The sequence below is a fragment of the Bombyx mori genome, chromosome 17 (assembly GCF_030269925.1).
Source record: "Bombyx mori chromosome 17, ASM3026992v2".
NCBI lineage: Eukaryota > Metazoa > Arthropoda > Insecta > Lepidoptera > Bombycidae > Bombyx > Bombyx mori.
Genome location: NC_085123.1, coordinates 9,364,570 through 9,377,234, shown reverse-complemented (window position 1 = coordinate 9,377,234; position 12,665 = coordinate 9,364,570). Strand labels below are relative to the sequence as shown.

At 36.2% G+C, this 12,665-nt stretch overlaps 2 protein-coding genes across 4 annotated transcripts in view; one reads left to right on the top strand and one right to left on the bottom strand.

Annotated features, from left to right (window-relative positions):
* LOC101743051 (zinc finger protein hangover) overlaps nt 1-5,276 on the bottom strand; it is a 69,590-nt gene extending 64,314 nt beyond the window's left edge. For all 3 annotated transcript variants that reach the window (XM_004932541.4, XM_012695812.4, XM_062673371.1), the window contains exon 1: nt 4,746-5,276. The gene's annotated coding sequence lies outside the window, so the exon portion shown is untranslated. The remainder of the gene's footprint in view (nt 1-4,745) is intronic.
* Nucleotides 1-12,665, top strand: part of LOC101742755 (heme peroxidase 2) — a 58,774-nt gene that overhangs the window by 12,355 nt on the left and 33,754 nt on the right. Inside the window, exon 2 of the mRNA XM_012695839.4 lies at nt 12,380-12,547. Coding sequence (XP_012551293.2) covers nt 12,380-12,547 — 168 coding nt within the window. The remainder of the gene's footprint in view (nt 1-12,379; nt 12,548-12,665) is intronic.

Here is a 12,665-nt window from a genome sequence, read left to right as displayed (position 1 = left end):
ATTCTAATTTAATTCAAGTTCCAATTTATTACAGACCGACGTCTCAATACTTCACGTAAAAATAGATAGCTATTCTAAATACTACTTCAATAATTTATTTATCCTTTTTAATATTCATCAAACTTAAAATCCACGAAAATTTATTTTCGAAGCATGAAAAATTAAAGTAGCAAGGCAGTATTCATTTATTAATGGATCGATAAAACTCATTTCATTTAATTACTAAATATCAAGGAACTTTTATTATATGTATAAAGCCATTCTGTTGTATGTCATGTTACTAAGTTATTTGCCTACATAGCGTACAGTGCTTTTTTTATTAGACGTTTCTAAAAACATACATCTAGTCTACAGTAATAGCTGATCCGCCTTTATTTTTACTGGATGACTAGAGTTCGCACTAGAGGTAAAGGGGGAAGAGGTCGACCGAAGAAGACATGGATGGAGTGTGTGAATGACGATATGAGAGAGAGAGGAGTGAGTGTTGAGATGACGGCTGATAGAAGAGAATGGAAGAGAAAAATTAGCTGTGCCGACCCCACCTAGTGAGATAAGGTGGAGAAAAAGAAGACTAGAGTTCGCACTCAATTGGCGCTAAGTGGTTATTGTTACTCTAAGAATCCTAAAAAACCGTTTCACCCTACAGACCGTAATACATAATTAATTATTCCGAGGCAGAAACGCTTTAACTAAGTGAACGATCTTTGTTTATCGTTGGTTTAATTTTAATAACACTGACTTAGTATTGTTGATAAATCATTCATTTCACTACCAGAAGATTTTATGTCAGATTGCCGATCGACACTTAGTTTTAAATAACATGATATTTAACAAACAAAAGGTCGTAGTGGCCTAAAGGATAAGACGTCCGGTGCATTCGTATATAGCGATGCAACGGTGTTCGAATCCCGCAGGCGGGTACCAATTTTTCTAATGAAATACGTACTTAACAATTGGTCACGAATGACTTCCACGGTGAAGGAATAACATCGTGTAATAAAAATCAAACCCGCAAAATTATAATTTGCGTAATTACTGGTGGTAGGACCTCTTGTGAGTCCGCACGGGTAGGTACCACCGCTCCGCCTATTTCTGCCGTTAAGCAGTAATGCGTTTCGGTTTGAAGGGCGGGGCAGCCGTTGTAACTATACTGAGACCTTAGAACTTATATCTCAAGGTGTGTGGCGCATTTACGTTGTAGATGTCTATGGGTTCCAGTAACCACTTAGCACCAGGTGGGATGTGAGCTCGTCCACACATCTAGGCAATAAAAAATAAAAAAAATCTAATGTCCTTAATAACTTCGTTCTGCTGAAATACGTAACTGTAAAATCATCGATCTGACACAGGTTATTGCTGCCTAAATGCATTTAAGCAAAAGTCAGGTAAACTACAACCCACCAAAAGCCGAGAGACTAACAAAACAGACAGATTTTGAGTAGGTAACGGTTCAAGTGCTTCTGACGTTCACAATTAGCCGAGACCTGATGTGGTAATGCGATTGCGAAAAGTATCCGTAGCTCGGGGAAAACGATTACCTAACCGCTGACAATACTGTTTATTCAAGCCCGTCGTTGTGTGTTCAACGTTGGTGTGGTATTTTGATTCAAGCAAGTTGATATTCATATTGTTTGTAATTGATATTGATTTTTCATTATTATTTTTTAAAGTGGGAAGGCCTAATCTTAGTTTTTTCTTCGATTTTTTTTATCGAGGCTTAGACATAATTTCAATTATTTTTACGATTTGGTCCGGCATTTTTTGTTGTTGCTGTCATTATATTAAACCGTAAACTATTTGAAACGTCGGAAATAATGTAATGACAATAAAATAAAAGTCAGATTAAATCGTCAAGTTTAATTAGGTACGACGGTACCAGGATGACGATCCTGAATATTTCTGCTCAAAACTTTACTACGGTAATAGTTGATATGTCACACGAAAGTAAATTTTGAGAGCCCTTAATTAAGAACCAGTGAATATAAACGGTTGTTACATAAGACGGAATGACTATATGACATACTTTAGCAGTAATTTATATGTATTACACACCAACTATGAAGTTAAAGAGGCTATGTGCGATGGCGCTATAGACAGACATGTACTTTTGGAACATCTATTTTTTTTTATTGCTGAGGTGGGTGGACTTACTCACGGCCCACCTGGTGTTAAGCGGTTGCCGGAGCCCATAGACATCTACAACGTAAATACCGCCACCTACCTTGAGATATAAGTTCTAAGGTCTCAGTATAGTTACAACGGCTGCCCCACCCTTCAAACCGAAACGCATTACTGCTTCACGGCAGAAATAGGCAAGGCGGTGGTACCTACCCGTGCGGACTCAGAAGAGGTCAAGTAAACATGAAAACAGTAGAAAATACGAATTTACTTTTTTAATTTCCCCATAGCTTCGTTTTTTACAAGCACTTTATGATAATAAAATTACGTTTAATAACACAATATATGCTTTTGATTGCCTATGTCGATCTCTATTATTAAACAATAAACCCGGCAACGTGAAATTTGTGAATATTTTTATTTTATGTTTTATATTATTCTTATAAACAGCATTCTATATAGTGTTATTTCCCATTGTATAAATGAATGAACGTTTTCACCACTCACCTGTTGTTAAGTGGTTACCGGAGCCCCATAGACATCAACTAAATAAAATCTAAATCTGAATTGTATAGTTGTAACAAAAAATAATAATCTAATATTAAAAAAACATAAAATCTAATATTAAAAAAAAAGACATGCCCGCTGAGTTTCTTGCCAATTCTTCTCAGAACGGAGGCTAGTTTTTGTGAATTGGCGGTAGTTCTTTTGACGTTCAACAAGTATGTACTTTCATTTATGTTGAATAAAAATTTTTTGATTTGATTTGATTTGTCTCACCCTTTACATCGGAACGCGATTCGAAACGAATTACTGCTACAGCATAAATATACAGGTTGCTACCCACCGGTACGAACTCGTAAAGAAATAAAATAAGCCACTTTATTATTCTAATGATTGGTTCGTCGCGTAAAATATTTTGAAAAAATAAATAAATAACACATCTCCGAATTATAATTACGTATATTAATGTTCGTCTGTGACTTCTTCGACTTTATACGTATCGAAAAAGCATTCAGGATGTTGTGAGGCAAAGGTCGACCAGTGTCCGGTATGTGAGGTCATCGCCGTGTGTTCGCGTCATGTGATATGATAATTTTGGAATGTTTTTTTTTGTTTTTTAATTTGCGAATAGGAAACAAGATCATTTTTTTTTTCATTAACATATGTACGAAATTTGATTAAAAATGTAGATGTCAAATAAGTTCTGTCAAACGGAACTGTCTACTTCATGAATAATTGTATGTGAACCGTAATGAATTCAGTAACATAATTTTTGCAATATACTATTAATATATATTTTTTTTTTATTGCTTAGATGGATGGACGAGCTCACAGCCCTCCTGGTGTTAAGTGGTTACTGGAGCCCATAGACATCCACAACGTAAATGCGCCACCCACCTCGAGATATAAGTTCTAAGGTCTCAGTATAGTTACAACGGCTACCCCACCCTTCGAACCGAAACGCATTACTGCTTCACGGCGGAAATAGGCGGGGTGGTGGTACCTACCCGTGCGGACTCACAAGAGGTCCTACCACCAGTGATTACGCAAATTATAATTTTGCGGGTTTGGTTTTTATTACACGATGTTATTCCTTCACCGTGGAAGTCAGTCGTGAACATTTGTTGAGTACGTATTTCATTAGAAAAATTGGTACCCGCCTGCGGGATTCGAACACCGGTGCATCGCTACATACGAATGCACCGGACGTCTTATCCTTTAGGCCACGACGACTTCAATTCAATATTATAAGGTTTTATTTAAAAAAAACCACAAAACATTGTAAATCTCACTCAACTACGAATACATTTTAAATTAGAGATTCACTTAGTAACATAATGATGCTCATCTTTCATAATAACTTACAAACATAAGCTAGTGATTTGAAGTATTGACTACGTGACATCAAACATGAATATAATTATGTATTCGATGATCATAGAATAACACTTTAAATGCTATAATAATACCGCAAATGCGCAAAATTTTTTAGTGTTTAATTATTATTTTTTAGGAACTTTAAGAAATAAGCTAGTTTTTAGTCTTGAAAAATTATACGTGGCTTATTATTATCTTATACCTTTAAACGAGCAATTCTTGTATATTAATATATATATAATCTGAATCTCCGAAACGGCTCCAACGATTTTCATAAAATTTAGTATACAGGGGATTTCGGGGGCGATAAATCGATCTAGCTACGATTTATTTTCAGAAAATATTGTTTTATTCGTGTTTTCAATAATCAACTCTTCCCGATATCTATTGGCGAATAATAATACTATTTTTCTTAACTGAGGGCAACTAACCGCTTTAAAGACACAACAAGATGGCGTTACCAAAAAAACCGGTCAGCATCTAGTATTATTAAATTGAGAAACTGCATAACCAAGGTGCATCTAGTTTTTTTATTAAAACAATTAATTTCAGAGCTGCACACTCCAAAGGATAAAGTACAAACACCCATACCATTGTTTCAACTGCGAACCAATCTAATTGTTATGGTTAACGTAGACATGTTTCCATTGAGCGCAAATAAACGCTAGCGTTTTCGTAACCTTCCCAAAAGAACAATATGCGTTTGCGTAATGTTGCGTGTCTCTATATACATTGATATTACTTACCCCTTGGCCACAGCCGAGAGCGGTGCGAATTGCGGTGCGTCGTGAGGCGCGGCAAGCGGGAGCGGCAAAAACAAATGGTAGACAACCTATGAAGTATGCCACAGCTACTGGCGGTGCGTTTTGCGGTGCGTTGCGAGGCGCGGTGAGAGGCGCGTGACATCTGGCGGTGACGAGCTGCACGATGTGCGAGTGAAACAAATGTACTAGACAATATGGAGGCGGCCACAGTTCAGAGCGGCGCGCGCGGCGGTGTCGGTGGACGCATTGAGGCATCGCGCGACCGAAACAAATCATTTTGTTTTTACCGCGCGTTGAGCTAATAAAATATAATGGATGTGGAACAATTCATTAGTGAAATACTGAGTAGACCAGAAATATGGATGTTAATACATCCACATCATAAATATAGGCATGTTATAAAAAAATGTGGGACGAAATAAAACAACAATTTTCTGGTACTAATGGTTTCCTAGATACTCTTGGATAGGATTATTGAAATAAAATTTGAAATTTGAATTGATTTCGTATTCTAGATGCTTGAACCGTTGCTCGATTTTCCGTCTTGATCTGCGTACGCTATTGTGAATATTGGAGTTTCCAAACTGGGAAACAAACTGCTGAAAATCTGCATCTCTGTCTCCATCTCTTTCTTTTAAGGCACGAAACCTTTATAATCAATATCGCGTGCTTTTTGTTTGCCTTTACACTTTTCGTAAAAATACGAAATTTATTAGTTAGAATACCAAACGCGTACTGAATTGTGACACTTGCCCGGGATAATATTTTGTCGAAAATTATTTGTTCCGCATCTAAACTACCCGGTGGATATGGGCGCATCAAATAATTTTTAAGAGAATAGGCTTTATCAACAATTAACACGTATGGTAAATTGAGATTTGAAGGTTGAATCTATTAATAATCTATTTATCGGGATAGTTCTTATATTCCTAATATTCCTAATATAATACCTAATAAATAGGGTGAAATTCGCCAAGTTCTCTCTTTTTCTAACTGGGTGCGCTTCTATTCTTGATTGAATAATATCTTCAGCTAAGAACGCACTTATTTCAAGGTAATATCGTGCCACTTTTGAAAGGGAAATTGATAGGGCTTTCTAAATACGTGCACCTCTGACGCCGCCGCCGTCGCAACTAGTCTAGCTGTGGCATACCCCCGCAAATCACGCCGCCCGCCGCGCCTCGCAACGCACCGCAAAACGCACCGCCAGTAGCTGTGGCCAGGCCCTTACACTATTCATTCTGGATAAGCTAGATTTTGTTGACAAAAAATAACATTGTTTGTTTCTGTATTTCTAATATATTGTTTGCTGGGGATGGGTAGACAAGCTCATTCCGTATTAAGAGGTTACCTGAGGCAATAGAGATCAGAACTAAATTGTAACGATTACTCCACGATTCAAACCGGATCGCACAACTGCTTATCCGCAAAAATAGGGACGGCATGTCGTTACAGTATGCAGTAATTTTTTAGTGCCCTACCTAATTATTGGGAAGCCTAAAAAGCTCCAACTACATGCAGATTGCTAGTTGAGCTCACCTAGGAAAACTTGCTAACGTAACCCTAGCAAAAGCAACGCTTCGCTGAATCTACCACCGGATCGGAATAATTACCCATTCAGAAGACACTGCGAGAAACTCAACGGGTTGTGTTTTTTTTTATTGCTTAGATGGGTGGACGAGCTTACAGCCCACCTGGTGTTAAGTGGTTACTGGAGCCCATAGACATCTACAACGTAAATACGCCACCCATCTTGAGATATAAGTTCTAAGGTCTCATTATATATACACCGGCTGCCCCACTCTTCAAACCGAAACGCATAACTACTTCACGGTAAAAATAGGCGGGGTAGTGGTACCTACCCGTGCGTACTCACAATAAGTCCTACCACCAGTCAATATGTGTATATGCAAGGTTGCACGTCCCACGAGAACAATGACCGATGCTTGGAGTACTCGATCACTCAAGGATAGTGGGTCGGGAGGATCCGATAGAACATACTTAGGGTCTACGGTGGGTTTGCGTTGCCCCGTCTCCTGGGTTGGAGATGTAACTTGAAGCAGCTACGATATGAGCACCGCGTAATTTTCTCGAAGAAGCATTTTCACTATGTCTCCAGAAGCACTACCACAAATAATTATCCACATTAATAAATTCTTCGCTATTATATTTTACTAGACGGTGTTATTCTTTTATCATGAAAGTTCTTCGTGAGCACATATCAATACACACTTTCTTAGATATTCCTGCTTACATAATTTGGACCCCGACGGATTAAACAGTACATAATAGCCACGACGATTTCAAAAGCCATTTTCATTTACTCCAAAAAAGTAATTGAAATCGAAAACGTTCTAGTTTAATAATTATAATTTGAAACATATTATGATATATTACAGAGCATAGGATTAGGCACACAGACTACATTCAGACTATGTCAACATAGCGTCAATGTCTCATCTATTCGCATTGTTTTCGTGGAAGTTTCGTCAACTTTGCCCTTGTCCAACATACAGTGATATCCACATTTAGTATTCTATAGTTTTTGCTCACGTATTCTTGACGAACGCACTTTCGCTTTGAGGTTGGTAATGTCAAAACGTTTCAGCGCATTGTTGCGTAGTCGACATTGAAATTATGAATTTGCTAGATTAATGTTTCGGTAATTGAAACTATCTTTGAATTTAAACAAAAATTGTCATTCTCACAGCTTTTCTAAAACAAAAGAAGAATGTTTAAAAAAAATTATGATTGTTGCTTGATGAATGATGATGAAACTATATTAGATACTATAGTAGGTCATGACTTAAAACCATCGGCATACTTCATGCATTTGAGTTGAAAAAGTAATTAAAAGTATCAAATTAGTGATCAACATCTCGTACTTTACTAGATTGAGGTCATTGTTATTAGGGAGCTCGGTTATCTGTTATATTAACCGATTTCAAAAACCAAAATGGGCTTAGAAACAAAAGAACCAAACTGCCTTAGCTCAATGACCCACCGCAGACTTTGACTACCACTTGCCAGCTAATACCCGTATGGGCAATAATGGCACGACTTCCGAGTACTGGTGAGCGTGGCGTAGCGACTAAAATAGCCATCAAGCTATTTTAGAATAAAAGAAATTCGGCAAAAACATTATTTTTATAAAAGTCACTAACATATAAAATATTTTTGAAAAACTTTTATCAGAAACTAACGTATTTAGAATCCTTTGTGATTTTTGTAAACTTTGTGATTTGCAGTCACGCTGTGGCGGCAGCTGTTCGGAAAACCAAAAATTGCAAACAAAATCTGAATCACGTAAACGACATTTACAAGAACTAAGAAGCTTTTTTATCGAGTTTCTTATATTTTAAAATTAGCTGCCGCTGCAAGTTCTTAAATTTATACTACCTAAAAATTAATAACGTTTGAATTATACGACTTTATGCCACATAAAGTATCTAACATTTACATCAAAGTGAACTAGTTTATTCATATATTCCAATTACCGTGTCATAATTAAGAATAATAGCCTGCGACTTTGTCAGTGTTGCATAATATCAACTTTATAACATAACGCAGATAATTTAACCCAGTTCTTCGTGCATACATTAATTTTATTACAGTACTTACACCGAATATCATAAAATCTGGTCGACGATCCAATTACATTTATTTATAAATCAAAATATTGCAGAAATGTGTCTGTAGATTAAAAATATTTATATGTAGTTATAAAAAACGTTACTGATGTTGAGACGTAGTTGACAATGACTTTTTTTTTCAATCCATTTGTTAATCCGCACTACACAAAAAACGCTAAGCTAATTTTGAAACTGGTGTATACTTTATTGTATGATGTGGTACCTCGATATTTCAACGAAAGCCCAAAACTTTACCGCAAAACCGCAATTTTAGAAAAAGATCATTACGTTAAGAACGTCGCTCGAAACACGAGACCCTCCTAATTTATTAAGTCATTAGTAGCTTTATAGTTATTTTGCATATTTTTTCTTTGTATATTCCAAAGTCACCTATAATTTAAACATTAATTTAAACTAGAAGATTGCACAAAGTGGGAATGAGTTGCTCGCTCCGGGCATTTCAATATTGCAATAATTGTTACGTTATAATGCTCATTGTAAAAATGAATATTAGAAAAAAAAATGTAATAGCTAAAAAACTCTAATATTTAAAAAAAATACATGCCCGCTAATTTTCTTGCCAGTTCTTCTCAGGACGGAGGCTAGTTTTTGTGAATTGGCGGTAGTTCTTTTGACGTTCAACAAGTATGTAATTTCATTTATTATGAATATTTTTTTTTTGATTTAATTTGATTTGATTTGATTTAATTTTTTTTAATTACAAAGACTTGTATAGTTGAACAATGATCAGTTTTAGAAACAGAACGTACCTATGTGAATACTTGTTCGTTCTGTCCGCAATCAAAAAACTTCTTTTAAGTTATAATAAATTATATATGATTTTTATTTGCCTATACTGGAAGATATTCAAATAGCTAAAAGTAACAAAGCTATTTATGAAGTTTACAAATAACGAATACTTAAGAAAACACTTTAAGTACATCGTGATACCATCGAATTCAAACGACTACGACTGATTATGTCACAACATGGGGACGCGACAGTTGATCCAATGAAGAGACTAATATCACTAGTTCAGCTTAAAACAATTCCTACTAATGACACATTAGATTGAGGTACCTATGGAACATTAAAGTACTCTACTTATGGAACGAACGTGAAAGTTGCTTGACATTTGCGGAGGCATGCACGATTAACTGACACTTCAGCTTCCTATTCCCTTTCAAGGTGATGGATATAAACGGTTTGAACTTTAGTTATGACTGTTATATAAAAGAGACAAATGAACTATATGTTAACTATAAATAACAATCAAATTGTAATAATAAGTTAGACAGTTTAGTCGTCGTGGCCTAAAGGATAAGACGTCCGGAGCATTCGTATATAGCGATGCACCGGTGTTCGAATCCCGCAGGCGGGTACCAATTTTTTTAATGAAATACGAACTTAACAAATATTCATGGTTGACTTCCACGGTGAAGGAATAACATCGTGTAATAAAAATCAAACCTGCAAAATAATAATTTTTCGTAATTACTGGTAGTGAGACCTCTTGTGAGTCCGCACGCGTAGGTACCACCACCCTGCCTATTTCTGCGGTGAAGCAGTGATGCGTTTCGGTTTGAAGGGTGGGGCAGCAGATATCAAAGTAGGTGGCGGCAGTTACGCTGTAGATATCTATGGGCTGCGATAACCACTCAAATTTAAATTTAAATTGAAAAAATTTCAATGATGTTTACTTTCTTTATTAAGTAATTTTAGTTAAATAAAAATCGCAAATCACTTCCATTTCTAAAAACTAATAAGCTAACATTAATAAATATGCTGCCTTTGTCACTAATAAAAATAAATACAAAATTTCAAGGTAAATATTTAAAAAAATTATCAATTCGCCATCCCTAAATAGTACCTTACTACAAATACAAAAATTATCAATCGCCATCCCTAAATAACGCCTTACTACAAATAGTTGCTACTGATACCGTATTGCACACGAAATAAACAAAACGAAACGAAACTTTTAAAAGATTGTGAAAACATTTTACTTACAGTAAAAATCGTATTGTTGTGCAAATTAGAAGGTTTCTCTGACACTTGTGTTTCGTTACTTTCATTATTTTTAGTAATTACCATTTTGAATACGCGAGTTCTGTTTTATTAAAATACGGTTCTCTGTGTTGTCCATTTTATGAGCCATAATAAGAATTTCCAAATATCTGCCTTCAAAAAATTAAAACAAAATTTTGATTGTACCTATCAGTCTATAATTCTGACCATCAATTGCCCGTGTAGACAGACGAGCATACGGCCCACCTGATGGTGAATGGTTACCGTCGCCCATGGATTTTAGCAATGTCAGGGGCAGAGCCAAGCACCTGCCTACCGTTAAGTACTCTCCACAAGCCTCATTTGAAGAAGGATATGTCATAGCGCTCGGGAAACACCGTGAAGGAGAGCCCATTCCAAAGTCGGATGATACGTGGTAAAAAAGATCTCTGGAAGCGTACTGTGGATTTAAATAACCTATTCATAAATTCGAACAAAGTTGTGTAGCAATCTCTTTTACATTGCAGCGAAATATGTAGAAATGGGTAGACCGCGCTTATAAAGAGATCAAAGTTTCAACTGTTTTTAGATAATTTTTATTTATCGGGATTTAATTTTCAAAACTTATTGGACGCCCAAATAAACTAGCTTTAGTACAGGTCCAAAAAAGTCATAGTAAAAAAGAGCAAATCCGCGGAATTGTATTGTACATATTATGTTTTCTTAACTACTAACGGTAGGGCCTGTAGCAAGTAAGCAAGGACGGGTAAGACCATCGGCACCAACCGCAAACCAGCAAATTAAGACCTGTCTCATGATGCGCAGTGGTATCGACATTGTGGTTGGTATCTGCAGGTTCAAGTAATCACTTGCGTGAGCTCATCTGCTCACATCCGTAATTTAGTCAAAAGTAAATTAAAAAGAGCCCAAGACGTAAAAATAACGATCATCTATAGCCGTGTCATGTATTATTGTGTAAGAAAAATCCGGAAAAAACAGAATCGCATCGGCCACAATTTCAGTAAATACAGATAATAAAATTAAGAGTGACGATATAACCGGTAAAGACACTGGATTTGTGGAATCTATTCCTTTATCAAGCGAAAATAATTTTAATATTCACTTTTCGTATAAGTCCATTACGACAAGCAGGCGTTGCATTGATTATTTGTGCTCACAGACCGAAGTTCTTAACGATAGATCAGACGTGGGCGGTAGTGTCGCAAGTATGCAGTTAATCTGTTATGTACGATTAAGTTTTTGTACAATGTCAATGACATACAAGTAGAAAGTATGAAGTATAACCGGTGTATGTCATAATAGATGTCGGATAAAACGAAAGCGCACCTGCGGTCGGTACATTCGGTTGTGGTCTCACGAATGTCGCTTCCTGTTACAAATACACCTATGTACACTATCGATCACGTAATACAACATGTTACTATACAAATAAATGCGATTACGGTAATTGATTTTTTTTTTACCATAGATATGATGATAGATGCTTAACTGCTAATATATAAATGTACAGTGGTCTTATGCATCCGATTGACTTGAAACTTGGTATCCATGTAGAAAATACATGCACATAACGGATAGGCTAATATTTATATGACTGTTGGACCCCCTAATAATAATAACAATATATAATAATGTTAATTTTAAATGCCCAGCGAAGTGGGCGAGTACGGCTAGTAACTGCTAACTTTACGCAAAATCATAAAATAATGTTAATATTCGTCGAAACTTGAGCGACTAAATACATAAACATATTTTTGTCTATATCTTGTAGATGGACAAACAAGCTTATAATATACCTGAGATTAAGTGGTTATCGGATTCTATAAACATCTCAATCTTAACGCAAATTTTCTTCTCTCTTCTGACCTCGTACTCAAAGCTTTCCTTCCACCACACTTAAATATTCTCCAAACATTTATATTCTATCGTTTTCTTATTCCTATTGTTTTTTTGCAGATCAATACGAAGCCTGTTACTCTTCACGTTAGCACTCACAGCAGAGACACAAGTAGCGAAGAACAAAGCTGACGACAGTAATGTACAGTCAGTCCCTAGCGATCTAAGGCGAATGGTCAACGAAGCTCTCGCTTTGGAACGAAGATTCTTATTAGGCGCTAATGATGCGTGAGTATAAAATATGTAACACTATAGCACACAAATTCCCGGATTTTCATATGTTTTTCTTTATTTAATGTTGGGTGTCGAACTCGTGTTGAAGTCGTCGTGGCCTAAATGATAAGAC